The following is a 16,604-nucleotide window of genomic DNA, read 5'->3' as shown; positions in this document are numbered from 1 at the left end:
GCCCAGAAGAGGAGGGGCAGAGGCCAGCCCCCTACTTGCCTCGTCTTCTGAGGTCTCATGTGGCCGTCCCAGGGCAGTGGCACACGACTCTCTGGACCTTCCGGGGGTCAGCTGGACACGCAGGTACTGTGGTGCACACCTGCCAGTGTAGCCCTCCCTCCTGGGAGGTGGTCCCAGGGACCCACTTCCGGGCCAGAGGGCACCAGGTGGTGGGAGTCCCCACCCAGAGAGGCCTGGGTACCCTTGGGGCCTGAAGCCACTTGTTCCATCCGCAGAACCAATGGCCCCTGAGCAGGTCCCTACTCTCCACGACGGCCTGTGTCCCTCTTCCTGACACACTCATTTAATTTTTAACTCACAAGGCATTTGCTTATTTATTTTCATTGTTCTTGATAATAATTCTAAGCCATTAGAGGGGAAAATTATATTCAAAAATGCTGTTTCACACTTTATTTGTTTGATGATTTAGAGCGATAGAAAATAGCACATTTGCTGGCTTTTATAGTCTGATAATTATTCACATCCATCAAGCCATTCCAGGGGAATAAACAAAACACCAAGAAAATGACACTATTAATAGCATCCTCTGCTGCGGACGGGAAGACTCTCCGGCCCGCTGTCTCGGCAGGAATGCAGGCGGCCCATCCCCAGCCCGAGGCGAGAGCTGCCCGCAGAGGGCATTTCCTTTCAATTTCTCTATGTTCCTGGGTTCAAGAGCCGCCCTCCTGCTGGACTGAGGCCTCTATCCACCAGCACCCAGGAGCCCCAGCTTCCTTACTGGACTCCAGCTTGGTTTCAGCAGGGCCCGGGGGATGCCCACCTTGGCGTCCAGCCTCAGTGTGTCCCTGGCCCCCTGTAAGCATGTCCAGCCCCCACACCCGTGTCAGGATATGGATCTCGGACGTGATTGCTGGCAGCCATGGCCCCAGGCCTCCCTCTCACCTTATGCCGGGTATGTGGTTTCTGCATTGCCTTTTGGGGAGTGGCTGTGATTGGGGGCGAGGGATGTGTATCCACTCCTCCAGGCCTCAGTTGTAAAAGAGGAACCTGGAGGAGAGGCTGGCAGATGCCCTCCTTGTGGAGCAGCCCGCCTGTCTCTCCGCAGACCAGGGGGCCGCTTCCTTCTAGATTATGACATCCGGGCCATGATCACCATTGTTCCCAGAAACATCTGTGCTCATCAGCCAGTCACTTGAACAGTGAAACTGCTTGATCGGACTTGTCTCCTCACTGTCTTGTGGCTTTGCACATGTCTTGTGTCCCTGCCTGGGAGCCAGCTCCAGAGAGACCTGACTTGGTCTTTTCCATCACCTCCATGGCTGTACAGCAGATCGAAAAACATTTTATTTTCTCACTGAAGCCCTTGATACTTACAGATGACTGCCTTTTTGAAAAAGGCATCTGGCAAACAATGGTCGACTTCGTCTCTCTCGGCCTCCTCAGCGATTCCACAACATTAAACCCGGAGTTATGGAGCCTGTCCGGTCCTGCTGCAGCCTCGCGGGGTCCCATGCCCATGGTTGCCAGGGCCACCAAGCCAAGAGCGCTGAAGTTTCCACAACTTTCTGGTTGAGTGTTGGCCACAAGCAGTTTGTTTAAGAACTGTCACTACCAGAGAGAAAGGGTGGAGGAAGAGGGGTGCATAGGAAGGGCTGGGAAAACACGTGGAGAAGGTCCAGAGGGACCTGCCTGGTCGGCCTCAGGACTGGGGCTCCCCGTGCTGTGGGTGGAGGAACCAGTGTGACCCCCTCCACGGGTGGCCTGTCCCTCTGCAGCCTCCCCCATTTCCGACTCTGGCCCCCAAACCTCCAGTCTATTTTCTCTCCCAGTGGTCGCCAGATTCTGGGAGTAGCGCTGCCCCATCCTGTCCAGGCTCTTCTGCCGTGACTGGGCCGTCTGGGACTGGACCCTACCCCCGGGAGGAGGGAGGGGCTGTTGGACCGGGGAGATGGCTATAGTGCAGCAAGACGTGCAGAAAACTAGCCTTGCTGGAGAGGGGCGCCCATGCTGGCAGAGAGCAGGATGGGGGAACCAAGGGGGACTGTGTGTGGGCTGGGGCAGGGCTGCGTGCCAGCCGGGAGACCTCACACCAGCCCAATCGTGAGATGGATGTGGTCCCGGGCAGACCGTCTGTCCATCGAAATAGGCAAGCATCCTTTGCCACCCCGGTGACCAGGGCTGCCACGTCCAGAGAGCAGCTGCCTGGGATCTGAGGTGGACAGAGCAGATTGATTTTGGCCGTGAGGTTTGACCTTGTGTTGTGACAGAGTTCCTGGGGGGCAGGACAGACTGCCCCCATATTGGTGACCAATAAAGCTGACTCTGTTTTATGGCCCCAGAACCTGCTCTCTAATAGCCAGACAGATGCTTGCCACCTCGAGGGTGAGTAAGCAGCCCAGCTCAACCCAAGGAGCCCCTCTGCCTTCTTCCTTTCTTTTTTCTCCTCCCAGACCCGAGTCCGACCCGGTGGTGTGACGCTGGGTGGGGCTGTGATGATGTAACATGACCCGGGCCCTGACTGGAGACCCCATGAGGTTCTGCCATGGAAGCCCCTCGGTTTGGGGACTTTCCTCCAGTGGTGAATGTCTGCTCTGCAAGGGAGGGCTGTGGCTGGGTCGGGGCTCGGTGTGTACCTACATTGCCACAGCCAGTAGAATTCGGGGAGCCTTCACAGCTGCACCGATGAAGCTACAAACACCTTCCCTGCCTCCTTTGTTTGGATGGTCCATGCTCAGCGCTTATGTAGTCAGGACTAGCACCCCGCCCTCCCCTGAAGACGGAGATTTTCATCCTGCAGGGTCCCTGGAGGTGGGAGGGGGTAGCTCTGGGGCCTCTCAGTACCCCAAGGGGTTCGCCTGGTGGTTGCGGACTGTGGCAGGCGCCACGTGCTCTTGGCGCTCGGAGTCCGGATGTCCCCATGGCCGCTGACTTCCGTCCATGAGTCCTTTCTCCTCTCTCCAGGGGCTGCCCTTCTGAACACTCGGCCTGCGTCCTGCAGTCTGTACTTTCTGATAACAGAGGAGCCACGTGCCAACATATTCAACTTTTAACATCCACCAGATTCAATTAATCTTATCTTTACAACTCCCAATTACAGGCGGTAATTAAGTGAAAGCAGCATTGTAGACCCGCGATATTGCATTAATCATCACAGCCTTGGAGCCGTAAATTAGTTCCTTCCCGGCCCTGGGCATCTTCCCAGAAGGGACGGAATGTTTCATTCTGCTGTTTGTGGGGGGTGACATTAATCCCACCAAGGTGCCTTGGATTGGGATTAATTTTAATCATCTTTATGTAAGTGATAAAAGGACGTTTAAAAAAAGAGTCGCCTCCTCTTTGTGCAGATAATGGGAAATTCTCTGACGCCAGCAGAATTAAAGGTGCCACAGCCACCGCCTCCAGGGCCCCGAGCATGCTCGGAAATTAATTGTGTTTATCCTGTTGGATAAACGAGACGGCACAGCGTTCACCTCTCCTCCCCTCGCCCCCTTTTATTTTATTAAGATCAGTGGTAAACCTCTCCATTGGGGTGGGTTCAGCTGGCTGCCATGTCTGGGGGATCGTCTGTGTTCCCTGTGGTCCCCCACTTGGCCTCCTGGGGGGATGCGCCCTCACAGGGTCTTGTTCTAGTTCCAGGTGTTGCCCGGCTGATTCAGGAGCACAGTGCCCCTACCCCTCCGCACTGCGGCCTTGGGCAGGTCACTCTGTGGGGGTGGGCCGTGGAGCAGTATCCCTGCCCCCACCCCCTCGCTGCCAGGAACCGCCCCCCCCAGTGGTGACAACTGGGAATGTCTCAGATGTGGCCTGGTGTCCCCTGGGGGGAGGATCGCTGGCTTGAGAGCCACTGTCTGGAGTTTCTCCCAACAGGTCTGGAGGCAGATGGTCTGATAACTGCAGTCGGACCCTTTACCATCCTCCCTCCTCCTTTGGACAAAGGACACACCCCACATTTGTTTGAAAATGGAGGTATCCACCTGGCCACACGCTCTCAACTCTGATGTGCCTGCCTTCTCTCGTAGGTATGCCATCCCCCCGGAGCACGGCAAGCGCCTGGAGCGGCTGGCCATCGGTAGGTGCCCGGGGCCCCCTGGGGCTGGGTGGGCCGCGGGCTGGCAGTCCCACCCTCCCCGGCTTCCCGCTGTTGTCTGGGTGTCGGTGTCCCACACTGTGTCCCCTTCCTTCCCTCTGGGTCAGGCCATGGTCCCCCCACTGTGGGTCTGTCGCTTGACACAAGCTGCACGGATGTGTGCTTCAACACTCTCGTTTTCCAGACTCTTGGCACGGAGTTTGGGATGTGACCCCAGGCTTTGCAGGCTGGAGGCAGCCAGTGTTCTCGCCCCCCACCCCCCAGCTCCTGGGGCTCCATCCCGCACTCCTCTGTCTTTGCAGAGCCTTTGCTCAGTCTTGAACATGAGAAGTTCAGTTCGGAGGTCCTCACAGTGCTGCACGGCCGAGTGGGGGCCGTGGGGCCGTCTGCTGTCCGTGCAGGACTGGATCACCCGGGCTCCCTCAGCAAATGTCCCGCTATCTGGATTGAGGCCCTAGCTGGGGCCTCTTGGGCTGACGGGATTTATCAGAGAGGGTCCTGGGCTGTGTCCGGACAGGGGGCCACTGACCACTCAGGCATAGGAAGGCCCTCGGGGCACGGAATCCTTCGAGACAAGCAGACATCCCGGCTGGGAGGCCCTGAGGCCTCTGTGTGCCCCAGTGGAGGGCCAGGCCACGGCCCTGAGTCACTCTCATCATGCCCCTGCCCTGTCCCCACAGAGGCTCTTGTGTCATGAGGGTGGGTGGCTGTCAGTGCTGGACGGACAGTAGCAGACGACTGGCCCAGCCATCAGCCCTTGCTCCACAGTCAAGAGTGGCCCCTCCTTCACAGGCTGCATCCAGGTGGGGGTGAGGATCTGCCTCTCAGACAGCGCTGGGCCTCTGGCCACCCTGACCTCTGTGGCAGCAGCAGGCAGCTGGTGCCCTCAGGCGGTGGAACCTTCCAAAGCCGTGGCTTGGTGTTGGCGAGGCTCCCTGATGGCCCGCCGCCGGCCTCCGTGCCTCTCCCACCCTGGGGAGCATGTTTCTCCTGGTGGGAACTCCAGGACAGCCAGTTCTGGCAAAGGCCAATTGCACTTACTTCCTAAGATCTAAAGGGAAAGCCAAATTAGATTTTCCCCCCATTATCTGACTTTTTAAAATGCCAATTAAAAATGTCTTTTCCTGTTGTATTAGCTTCTGGTTGATATAACAAATTACCACAAACTCCCAGGGGGCACTAGTGGTAAAGAACCCGCCAACCTGTGCAGGACACATAAGAGACCCGGGTTCGATCCGGGTGGGGAAGGGGAAGAGCCCCTGGAGAAGAAATGGCAACGCACTCCAGTATTCTTGCCTGGAGAATCCCATGGTCAGAGGAGCCTGGCGGGCTATAGTCCTTGGTGTCACAAAGAGTTGGACACAACTTAGCACGCACGCATCACAAACTCAGTGACTTAAAACAACACCAATCCCCTCAATTTTGCTGTGAACCTTAAACTACAGTTTAAAAAAAAGTCCTAAATAAACCCCCACAGTTTTGTGTTCTCACGCTTGTGGAGGTCAGAAGTCTACACCAAGCCTCTTGGGGCCAAGGTCCAGGCATCAGCAGGCTGGCTCCTTCCTGAGGCCCCCTAGGTGGAGTGGGGTGGGGCAGAACCCAATTTCTGGCTTCTCTGACTTCTGGAGTTGCCCCGTCCTGGACTTGGGGCCACGTTGCTCTCATTCTGTCTCCCTGGCCCATGGCTTCCACTGCTATGGTTGGGTCTCCCCTGCCCCCGTCTTAGAAGGACCTTCAGGATGTCACAGGCCCCCACAGGGGTCCAGGCCCATCTTATTTCAGGGGCCTGCACTTGATCCCATCTTCAGAGCCCCTTTCTCCAGGGAGGGGACCTTACACAGGCTGCGGGGATCAGGGTGTGGATGTCTTGGGGGAGCCACAGTTCAGCCCCCCACCTGCAGAGCCAGGAACATTAGCACAGGTGCTCTCTCTCTGGGGACCCTGGGCCTTGTCTTCAGCATCTCTGCTCTTGCTGTTTGGTGGGGGGCCGAGGGTGTTCGGCCTTCGCTGGTGGCTCAGACGGTAAAGTGTCTGCCTACAATGCGGGAGACCTGGGTTCAATTCCTGGGTTGGGAAGATCTCCTGGAGAAGGAAATGGCAACCCACTCCAGTATTCTTGCCTGGAAAATCCCATGGATGGAGGAGCCTGGTAGGCTACAGTCCATGGGGTCGCAAAGAGTCGGACACGACTCAGCAACTTCACTTTCACTTTCACTTTCAAGGGTGTTTGCAGCTAGCCACGCCCGGCTGTTCTCCGTCAATGTGCCTTCTTTACTGGAAAAGTGTGGGGTGATCTGAGCACCAACTAGAGAAGCTGGAGGCGGCCGGAACTACTGCCGGGGCCTTTCTGACGCCCGGACCTGGATGCTGGCTTGCTGCCTGGGCATCTGTGGAGGGCTTGGTTCGGTGGGCGGGCAAGCAGGAAGGTGGCCCTTGTGAAGTCAGGCTGCACCTGGAATTCAGGGAAGGGGCCAACAGCTCCGGAGGAGGGGTGGGGGATCTCATGGTTCCTCCACAGCCTCTCACTCGGGCTGCTGTCCCCTCCTCAGAGGAAGGACTGAGGAGGCTCCAGGGCTGGTGACTCACTGCCCTCCTGGGCGTCCCTTCCAAACTTTTTGGGGGCGTGCCTCCCGGGCGGCTTTGTTGAGATGGATGGAAGGGGGTTGCAGTTAATATGGAAAATGAATAGCTGCGCCCTGAATGGGCTCGCTGGGAGGGTTGTGCAGCCCACGGGGAGAGCGTTAATGTGTTGGCGCATTATTGGTGCTAATCACTTAAAATGTGCGCCTTTATTAGAGCTTTAATGAGAGGCACTTAAACTGTGCATTAAAAAGAGGAACTGCAGAGAGGCCGGCGGGCCAGGCGGCAGGCAGCCGTAACTCTAATGGAAATGCTTTTAGTGCAGAGCAGACTGTGGGATTCGGTTGTCCTGGCTCTTTCCAGAACCTCCACACTGAGTCCTTGCCGTCAGGAGCCTCCTCCAGCCTCGGCGTGTGGGTGGGGCCATGTGCGCACACAGACACGCGCACACAGACACACGCACGTGCACACATGCGTGTGCGCACGTGCCCATCCAGGGTGTGCACTGGCTGGTCTCACTGGAAGGGCTCCGGGGCCACCCAGGCCTGGGGGTCAGCCCTGGAGGGAGGTGGACACTTGGGGGTGCACGCTACTGCCTTGGGGACATGTCCCACACCTTGAGGAGCCATGCGGCCCTGCTGTGCCCACTCTGTGTGGTTTGGGGTGAGAAGTTCAGCCAACTGTGGGCAGAACCTGAGGTTGGCTTTTCCTTAACCACGCGACTAGCCTGTTAGTGACTTGAATTTCAGCCAACATGTGATGTGGGAACAGTGCTGAGCTGTGCTGGTGAAGCCTGGTGTCTGGGTCTAGGTGTCTGGGCCTCCCGTGGACTCGTGGATCATCTTTTAAATTAGCTACATGGCGCGCTCTGGGGCAGAAAGCAGAGGGGCTGCGAGCACAGATGGAGGCGCAGGCCTGGGTCGCCCACTCTGCCCCCATGTCCTGTGGGTCTGGGCCATGGGTAGGTGGGTCATGGGACCATGTGGGTAGAGAGCCCTCGCCCACTCAGGCAGCCCCCCTCTTTGTTGTGGACTTGGTCAGTGTGTGGGGGGGACGGAGGCCCCACTCACTCCTCACCCCCACAACTCGTCAGGCTCTAGAGAGCAGCTCCTCTGTCCTGACTCCCGGCTGCCCTCTCATGTGGCCGAGTGACCGTGTGGAGGCCCCTGAGGGGAACTCGGAGTCGGGGGTAGTCTGTGGGCAGCCGTGCCCCCACCGCACACCTTGTCTGTAGTCACAAATGTGGTGCTGTGCGTGGGTACACTCAGCCTGGCGGGCCCCTGGGTATTTCGTTCCTGCGGGGCCAGAGAAGGACAGGGCCGCCTGGCCACCCCGCCCCATCCGGCTGACACTGTCTCGTCTGCTCCAGGCTTCTTCCCCGGAAGCTCCCAGGGCTGCGATGCCTTCCTTCGGCACAAGATGACCCTCATCTCGCCCATTATCCTCAAGAAGTACGGGATCCCGTTCAGCCGGGTATGTAGGGGCGGGTATGTAGCCTGCTGGTGGACGGGCTTCTGGGCCCGGGCCCTGCTGACCGTGAGCGCCCCAGGAAACTGGCGTCTTCACGCTGGAGAAGGTTCTAGAAGGACTGCAGGCTGGGATCTGGCTGCACTCCTGGGCCGTCAGCTCCTCCACAGTGGTGGTGAGAGTGGAGGTGGGTATCAGGAGGGGTTTCCCTCCCGGTCCCTCCCAACCCAGACCCGAATATCTGCTGGTCCTGGGGTCGGACTGGGGAGTGGATGGTGGGGGCAGCTCCTGACAACCCTGCAGGAAGTGCTGAGGAGCTGGGCCCCCCTTTGTGGGAGCCCCCTGCCTACCCCACCCATGCCCAGGGCAGACAGCCTCACTCCAGAGGGAGTGAACACCTGTTTAGAAATGAAGTGTCTGACTCGCCTGCAGCATGAAAGCTGTGACCTCATGCAGTTGCCTGTAAGGTGTCCACATGGGGCTGTGAGGGGTGAGGCCACATTGGGGGCTAAGTTGGCAGGGACCCCACCACCTGGGAGAGCGGGATGGGCAGCAGGGACTGAGCTCTGGGGCTGGGCGCCTCTGTCCCGAGAGTGGGCCCAGTCTTCGTCACGCCAGGCCAGTCCCTCCCTACAGACAAGCCTCCTGGACACGAGGGTCCAGGCGAATGGCCCATGCCTGGAACTTTCTGGAAGGCATGTGGGCCATGGCCCTGAGGGCAGAGGCAGCCCAGCTCCTGCAGGTCTCCCCAGAGAGTGATCTGTCAGGCACAGAGCGAGCCCTGTGAGCAGACTTCCATGCCTGCCTCTGGCCCTGGGTGTCAGCAAGTCGAAAACTGGCTCTGCTGTTTTCAGGCACACAGCCGCAGGCAGCATCACCATGCGGATGGGGGTGTGGCCTCTCCTGCCAGGGCCACCCCCACCACTCCTGCTCTTCAGGTAGCGGCTGTCCCTGTTCTCTCTGCCCCCTCTGTCTTCTGGTTGGATCGTTGTTCGTTACCAGGAACCTTGCAGACAGATAACAGCATTGCTCACGGGACTGAGAGGTCCTTGTTTCCCATCGCTTTGTCAAGAGCATTTTCCACAGCCCTGCATCCTGGAGAGGGATGCAGGTCGTGGGAGTCAGCTGGTGGTCGCTGTCCATCCTCCCAGGCCGGTGCCAGTGTGGTCCTGCACCTCATATGTGCAATATCTGAGTACGACCCACAGGCAGTGGCCTCCCGCTGGTGACCCTGCTGGTGACCCAGGAGAGGCTGGGCTCCGTGGCCATACCGGCTCCCACAGGGGCCAGGACAGAGCTTCACTCTGAGGCTGTGGGACCCAGGCCCTTGTCCGGCAGCAGAGAGCCCTCCATGGGCTGCAGGCCTGGGGACCAGGCTCCAGGCCCCGCAGAGTCAGAGATGGACGCCTCTCTTAGGGCTCCACATGTAGCCCCTCATCTGAATTCCTGGTAGAAGAGTCACTCCACACTCCACTTATAAATCTTCGTAATGGTATTTACTTCTGGAAGAAAAAGCAGATCAATAGCGGAGCTTTTTAATAATTAAAAGTGTGTGTTTCTGTGATCTGCCACAGACTTCCTCATTCATTCTTCGAGAGCTCGAGGGGCAGCCAAGCTCCGGGCTTCCTCTGTGACTGGCGTGTGGGGCCCATGCTCCCTCCTCTCCCAACTGCTCTGCCTCAAGGCTGATCCATCATCCCCGATGCCTTCTAATTTATTGTCGGGCTAACGTTGATGGCAGTGACATGGAGGACAGCCTCCGTGGGCCCGAGGTGGAGCCACCGAGATGTAGATTTTCTGAAGGGAACATAATCTTCTTGTCATTCCAAATGAGCACACCTTCCCTTCTGGGCCTTGATTTATGGGAGGGGTCTGGCGGGGGGCTCCGGCTTGGTGACAGGGACCCCGCTGCCTCCCCGAGGCTCTAGCAGACCAGCCGTGCTCAGAGGCATCGGAGGAAGAGTGAGACAGCACTCTCTAGGATCAGCTCAAGTGGGATGAGAAAATCAGTAACTGGGTTTAACGGGCCGTCCCCAAACCCGAGTTTATTTACCATTTCATGAGCTCCTGAGTCCTGCAACAGAAGCCAAGCCAAGGGGCCCTGCCTGAGGACCAAGGATGCTGGCCTTTGGTCCTGGGGACGCTGCCCATCCCCACCTACCCCTCTCCTACCGTCACTTCATCCCTGAACACAGCTGTCACTTGGACTGGAATTTAAAAATATAACTTAATGCACAGTGACTTCCCTTGATTGGTGCAATTCATTATTTGAAAAGAAAAATATCAGCGTGTTCTTAAGGACTGGCTTTCCTCCAGGCTACATCAGTTTTGATTGATTTTTGACTCTGTGGTTGGTTTCTGGACGTCTCACCCCCCACCACCTCCCGCCGCTCCCCTTCCCCTGCCAAGGTTTGACTCCTCGTCAGTTCCTTAGATAAATCCAGCGATTTCTACTCATCCCTCTGGGGTTATTAGCAGGGCACAGAACCACAGTCAGTGACAAAGCAGTGAACGGCCTCTAAGTGGGGCAGGAGAATTGAACAGACACATTTGGCAAAAGGAGGCACGCACCTGCAACGGCAGATCCAGAAACACCAGGACCAGATGTGGTGGGTGGCACCTACCAACCTGGGGGCAGGGCTGGAGCCTTGTACTCCCTACCTGGGCCGCGAACACCCCCGACACTGCCAAGGGGGCAGGGGGATCTCACCCTCACTGCCACGTTGGTGCAAGAAGCACCAGCACCATCTGGAGAAGTGGTTCTACTGGCCCCGCCGCTCTGCTCGCTGCATCCCGACCAGGGAACAGCCTCAGGCCTGTCAGCAGGAGGCCAGATGAGCAAGTAGGACACGTCCGCGTGATAGGAGGCCCTGTAGGAACAAAAAGGAGTCAGCGGAGTGCCCACTGGGATGATAAACCCTGAGGATGTGCCAAGCGGAAGAGGCCAGGCCCAGAGCAGAGATGGTGTGGTCAGGGTCCGTGAAACCCTAGAGAGACGAGGAAGATGGGATGGGGGCACATTGGGGCCACAGTCCCTGGAACTCCAGACAAGCTGATCTTTGCTCCCAGCTCAATCCAGGAAATGATGGCCCTCCCAACCCCAGAGGTCACTCCTGCACATGGCCTCCGTTCCAACAGCCACACCTTGCACCGCAGGACACCATGAACGGGCATGCTGGCTGCTGTTACTTCTCTTCTCTTTCAGAACAGTCTACTGTTGGAACGACTGTTGATGGCTGGGGATGGTCAGTGGGGAGGAGGCTGCAGCCCCCACCTTCTCCAAGCCTCAGGGTGACAGTACTGGACGCCTCTGTGTGTTGTCATCATCCCCCATCCCTCAAACCCAGCTCCTGGGTTTGGTGTCTTTGATGCAGAGGCCGGACCAGAGTCTGGCTGTCCAGACCATTTTGAATATGCCTAGAAACATCAGCTCCTCCTGTGGGGTTCTGACCTTGATGTGTATCCTCCCAGCCTGCTGATACGTCACTTCAGTTGCTCTACCCTCACTTGGAGGGACCCATGTCTGGATCTAGTGGATAGGCTCCCTGCTCACAGTGGTGGGGTGACTCAGGCAAGCATCTGGGGCCGTTTCATGGGTGGGCCTACTCCTTCCTCATATGAGGACTGGACGCCGTGGTGCAGGCTCACGCGTGTCCTGAGCTCCCAGGGCTCCGAGCTTCCCCAGAGTTGACCAGCCCACCTTGCCGGCCCTGGTGCCGTGTGGGAACATCTCACAGTGGACAGGAGGTGTGATAGCCACCTGCCTCCGAAGCAGAAGCTGCCCCCCGCCCCAAACAGAAAGCACCTAGAATCCTAGTGCTGCAACTCACCTGTCTGAGCTTCCAGACTGTCCCCTTGGGCCTGGTGGGGCCTCTGTGGAGCGATGGGGCTGGTAGCAGCCACCCCAGCCGCTTGCCTCACCTGCTCTACTGGCCCCATGAGAACGAGGCTGCAACCTGTAGAACCTTGGCCTTTCACCTGGCCGACTCCTTGGCTCCTGAAGTCAGGTCCCCGCACTTGGTAGGACATCCTGAAGCCCACACCCCCCTGCTGGGCCCCTTGGTGGCTTCTGGTGGCTTTGCTGCCAGCCTGTGATGACCCATGTCGGGCATTTCTTCCAGCCGGGCCTCATCCCTCACCTGTCACCCCTTCCTCCTCAGATCACCCAGGAGGCGGGGGAGTTCATGATCACGTTCCCCTACGGCTACCATGCTGGCTTCAACCACGGATTCAACTGTGCCGAGTCCACCAACTTTGCCACACTGCGGTGGATCGATTATGGCAAGGTGGCCACCCAGGTGAGTGAGCACTAGCCCCCCCACCTGCTCCCCCAGCCCAGGGCCTAGGTGACAGCCGCTTATATTCAGCCTGGGGCTCAGACTCAACATCAGGGTCTGTTTCTGGATCCTCAGCAAACGTGTCGTCAGCTCATTCCTCACTTGGAGGCAGGTCAGGTGTGTGCAGCAGCCGGGGCCTGGCCAGGCCTGGCTCAGGGCTCCCTCTGTCCTGGCAAGCCCAGGTACGCTCCCACCATCTGGGGGCCAGAGAAGATTTGTTCCTTGTTAGTTGACTCTTGAGGGGCCTCTTGGTCAGGTGCGGGGTTTGCTCCGGCCCCAGAGCCTGTCTTTACAGGCTCTGCAGTGTGTGTGCACATGCGTGTGTGTGCACGCGTGTGTGTGAGTGCACGTGCAAGAGAGAGCAGAGCCCTGGCAGGGCAGGCCCTGTGCTCGAGCCCAAGGGCTTCCTGCTGCCTCGTCATCCGCAGTGGTCACTCAGAGCCCAGAAGACTCATTTTGTGTTCCACGGTAATTTGCCGACCTGCTCCCAGAGGGACGATAATCAGTCTGCAGACCTGATACTTGAACTGAGTGCTTGTTCTCAACTCCTTTTTCCCGTGCATGCACCCATCTGTGGTTCTGATGGGCAGCTCAGTGGGGCTCGAGGCCCCACAGTGGCGTGTCTGGGGAGCAGCTGGATAGTGGGCAGGTCCCTGGGAAGGGGAGGCCGCTAGGAGGGCTGTTGGCCATGCAGCAGGCCCAGCCCTTCCTTGGCAGCTGGGGCCAGTGACCTTCCTCCCAGGATTGGCACCATGACCACCCTGAGGAAGCCAGTGAGCTCTACCCATCTGGCTGGGCGCTGGCCGAGTGGACCCGGCTCTCAGGCTTCAGCTGCTTTAATCTTTTCTCTCCAGCGTAGAAAGGGGCCCAGCCATGCACACGTCTCACTCTGGCGCTGAGCACAAGGAACAGGAGAGGCCCCTCCTGCGTGGGCCTGTTCAGTGAAATCGGGGTGCCTCCTATCAGCCTCCTCAGCAGAGCCCTGGGGGTCTTCCATGAAATCACTCAGCTGTTCGGGGCTAGGGTTAGGGAGCATGGTGGGTTTCTCCCAGACATGGAAGTGGGGGCGGTGTGGACCAGGAGAACCTCGAGCCCAGATCCTGGTTTGGTCAGCCCACCCCTGACCCCAGATCTTTGGAGAAAAGGGTCTAGGCTGTGATGATTGGGCATCATGGCCTGGCGATATGGCCCCATGGGGAGGGAAATTGGCATCCAGGTGCAGCATGTGGCAAAGAGCAGGAAGGCCCAGACTGAGGGTTCTCAGGGTGCTCACAGACTGGAACTTGGAAGTAGACAGGGTTAAATGAGATCCATTCTGAAAGGGAACATCCCCTGTTGCATTTCCTGTTTGAGTGGGTGAAAGGCTGTATGTGCTTGGTCGCTCAGTAGTGCCCAACTCTGCAACCCCATGGGCTATAGCCTTCCAGGCTCCTCTGTCCATGGGATTCTCCAGGCAAGAAACATGGAGTGGGTTGCATTTTCTCCTCCAGGGGATCTTCCCAACCCAGGGTCAAACCTGCATCTCCTGTGTCTCCTGCATTGCAGGTGGATTCTTTACCTGCTGAACTATCGGGGAAGAGGGTGAAAGACTAAGAAAATTAAGCTCTGGGGGTGGCTTTGTGGCACATCTCCGCTACACAGCGCAGTCTAGACGGGTTGGCGGTCTAGACGGGTTGGCTCATCTCTGTTTTTCTAATGATCTCTCTTACTTTGCTGTGTCAGTGCAGTTGAGAAAAGGAAACAGGCTTTGCAGCCAGGAAGACTGGAGAGGCGCCCCGGGATGTGAAGCGTTGGGCTTTTAGACTTAATTCAGAAAATCATGAGAGTGTCTTTGGCAGAGAGTCTAACTTGGCTAAAAGAGGAGAAATAGGGACGTCAGGATTGTCTGCTTAGATCCAGAGGAATAATTACATCTCCCGGGGCGTGTTCGCGTTGTCACTGAGAGTTCCACATGTGCGGGGCCGCGTGGTCACATCGGGCACTGGATTGAGTTGTCAGTCCGTCGGGGGCTTGTCCTGGAGGCCCTGCTGGAGCCAATCCTGCTGCAGAGCCAGTGGGGACCGCCTGGATATTAAAAGCAATTTTGGGTTCAGCCATGTGTTCACAAACAAGTGACATCTGGGAGGTGCAGCCTGAGATGGGGCTCCACGCTTACATTGCTGGGCGGCGTAGCGTGAAATTACTGAACCAGTCAGTGTGGTGCTCTGAGCCGGGCTGGGGTTCCAAGGGCCTGGCAGCTGGGGTAGGGCCCCGCAGGAGTGGCCACTGGCCCTGGGGTGCCCATCCATGGCTGCCTGATGTCAGCTCCTGGGCTGTTCGCTGGTGACCCTCCGAGCTCCGCTGCCCTATAACTAGTCTGGGCTGGAGAGGCTGCCTGGGCGCTTGGCCTCGCAGATGACAAGCTGAGGTATCAGGGGCAGGGGACTGTTCAGGTTCCGTGGTGCTAGGGCTGTGGATTTAAGGGAGGGGTTGGGTGGGGCAGAGGGGCAGCCAGAGCCCGCTTCCCACTGAGCTGGGGCCTCTCCCTGCAGCCTGAGTGCCTGCCCTCCAATCTGTGTCCCCTTCTAGCACATTCCTCTGACACAGCCCTGGGGGAGAATGTCCTCTTCCCAGGCTCTAGAGATCCTTTTACTTGCTGGTTCATTAGCTTCTCAGGTGCCCAGTGAACCCCCCACTCCCTCCATCGACCCATTTCTGTCATTCTCTCTGTTGACACATGAAATGCTAAATGCCCAGGCTCGCCAGCCTGTGTGAACTTCAGGTGTGCCTGCTCTTTCTTCCTGATCAGGGTCAGCAAACGGGGCCCGCAGATGAAACCTGGCTGGTTGACTGTTTCTGGTACTGTCTGCAAACAGAGCCTTGCTTAGATGTCTTTGTTCTTCTGGCCACGTCATGTGGCATGTGGGATCTTAGTTTCCCAAACCAGGGATTGAACCTGAGCCCCCTGCAGTGGAACCTCAGAGTCTCAACCACTGAACTGCCAGGGGAGTGCCAAGTGTTAGGTTTTTAAAGAGCTGGGGGAAAAAAAATCAAAAGAAGTTATATGTGACACATGGCAACTAGATGAAACTCACATTTCACATCGATAAAGTTTTTTAAATTAATTTCTGTGTTTGGCTGTGCTAGGTCTTAGTTGCAGGATGTTCCCTGACTGGGGATCGAACCCAGGCCCCCTGCCTTGGGGGCTCAGAAACTCAACCACTGGACTACCAGGGAAGTACCGATAAATAGAGTTTTATTGGCACAGGCTCACCCATTCATTGACATGCTGTGCAGGAGCTGCTTGCATTTGGGTGTGGAGCTGAGTAGTCGTAACAGGCCATCTCACCTGCAAAGCAGAAAATATTTGCTGTTGGCTCTTGTCAGGAGTGTGCAGTTCCTGGTCTAGAGAATCGATTTTGTGGACACCCTGGCTCCAGGCAGTCAGGGCTGAAGGGTCCCCCTCACTCTTTCCTCCACAGCCCCCAGGGTCTGTGGCATCAGAGGGGCTGTTCCCTCCAGCACGTTGGCCCCCAGCTGCTGCCTCACTGATTTTAACCAAGGAAAATTTATACCCATGACTGGGGGATTGGGTGGACTATGGAATATTATGCAGTCACAAAAATAGGTTCACTGTTTACTGACATGGAAAAATGGGAATGGCATTTTGGGCGGAAAAACTAGGTTTTGGATCATGAATATGTAATCCCATCATGTGTGTGTGTTGGGGGGAGGGGTATTTACCAAATGTTGATCGATGTTAGCTCCATGGGGTAGAATTGGAGGACTCAGCAGGCCTGAGATCAGAGCCAGCGGCGGCCAGTCCTGCCTCAGGTCACATGCTGCTGCTTTGGTTTTGACCTATCCCATTCCCTTGACCTCCCCAAGCTCCACAACCCCCCTCCTGCAGCCCCGTCTCTCTCTCCAGCTTTCCTGATATATCTTGCCTGCATCAAGCTCTGACTCTGGGCCTCATGACCAGGCCCACCGGTGTTCCAGAAGACACCTTCCCCACCTCCGTTGTCTCCCAGGCTGGCTGCCCCCTTCAGGCAGGTGTCCAGGGCTTGCCTGGGGCTGCAGGGCCACCTCCACGGGCCTATGCTCCATTTCCAAGAACAGAATTCCCCAAGCAGGCGTTGTAGTGGGATTACCAA

At 57.5% G+C, this 16,604-nt stretch overlaps 1 protein-coding gene across 2 annotated transcripts in view; it reads left to right on the top strand.

Annotated features, from left to right (window-relative positions):
- Positions 1–16,604, top strand: part of KDM4B (lysine demethylase 4B) — a 116,772-nt gene that overhangs the window by 59,206 nt on the left and 40,962 nt on the right. For both annotated transcript variants that reach the window (XM_061150621.1, XM_061150619.1), the window contains exons 7-9: positions 4,020–4,069; positions 8,037–8,140; positions 12,295–12,432. In XM_061150621.1, the coding sequence (XP_061006604.1) occupies positions 4,020–4,069; positions 8,037–8,140; positions 12,295–12,432 (292 nt within the window). The remainder of the gene's footprint in view (positions 1–4,019; positions 4,070–8,036; positions 8,141–12,294; positions 12,433–16,604) is intronic.

This window comes from Dama dama, chromosome 9 (assembly GCF_033118175.1).
Source record: "Dama dama isolate Ldn47 chromosome 9, ASM3311817v1, whole genome shotgun sequence".
NCBI classification, from domain to species: Eukaryota; Metazoa; Chordata; class Mammalia; order Artiodactyla; family Cervidae; genus Dama; species Dama dama.
The sequence above is the reverse complement of the archived record's forward strand: the minus strand, read 5'-3'. Positions and strand labels throughout refer to the sequence as shown.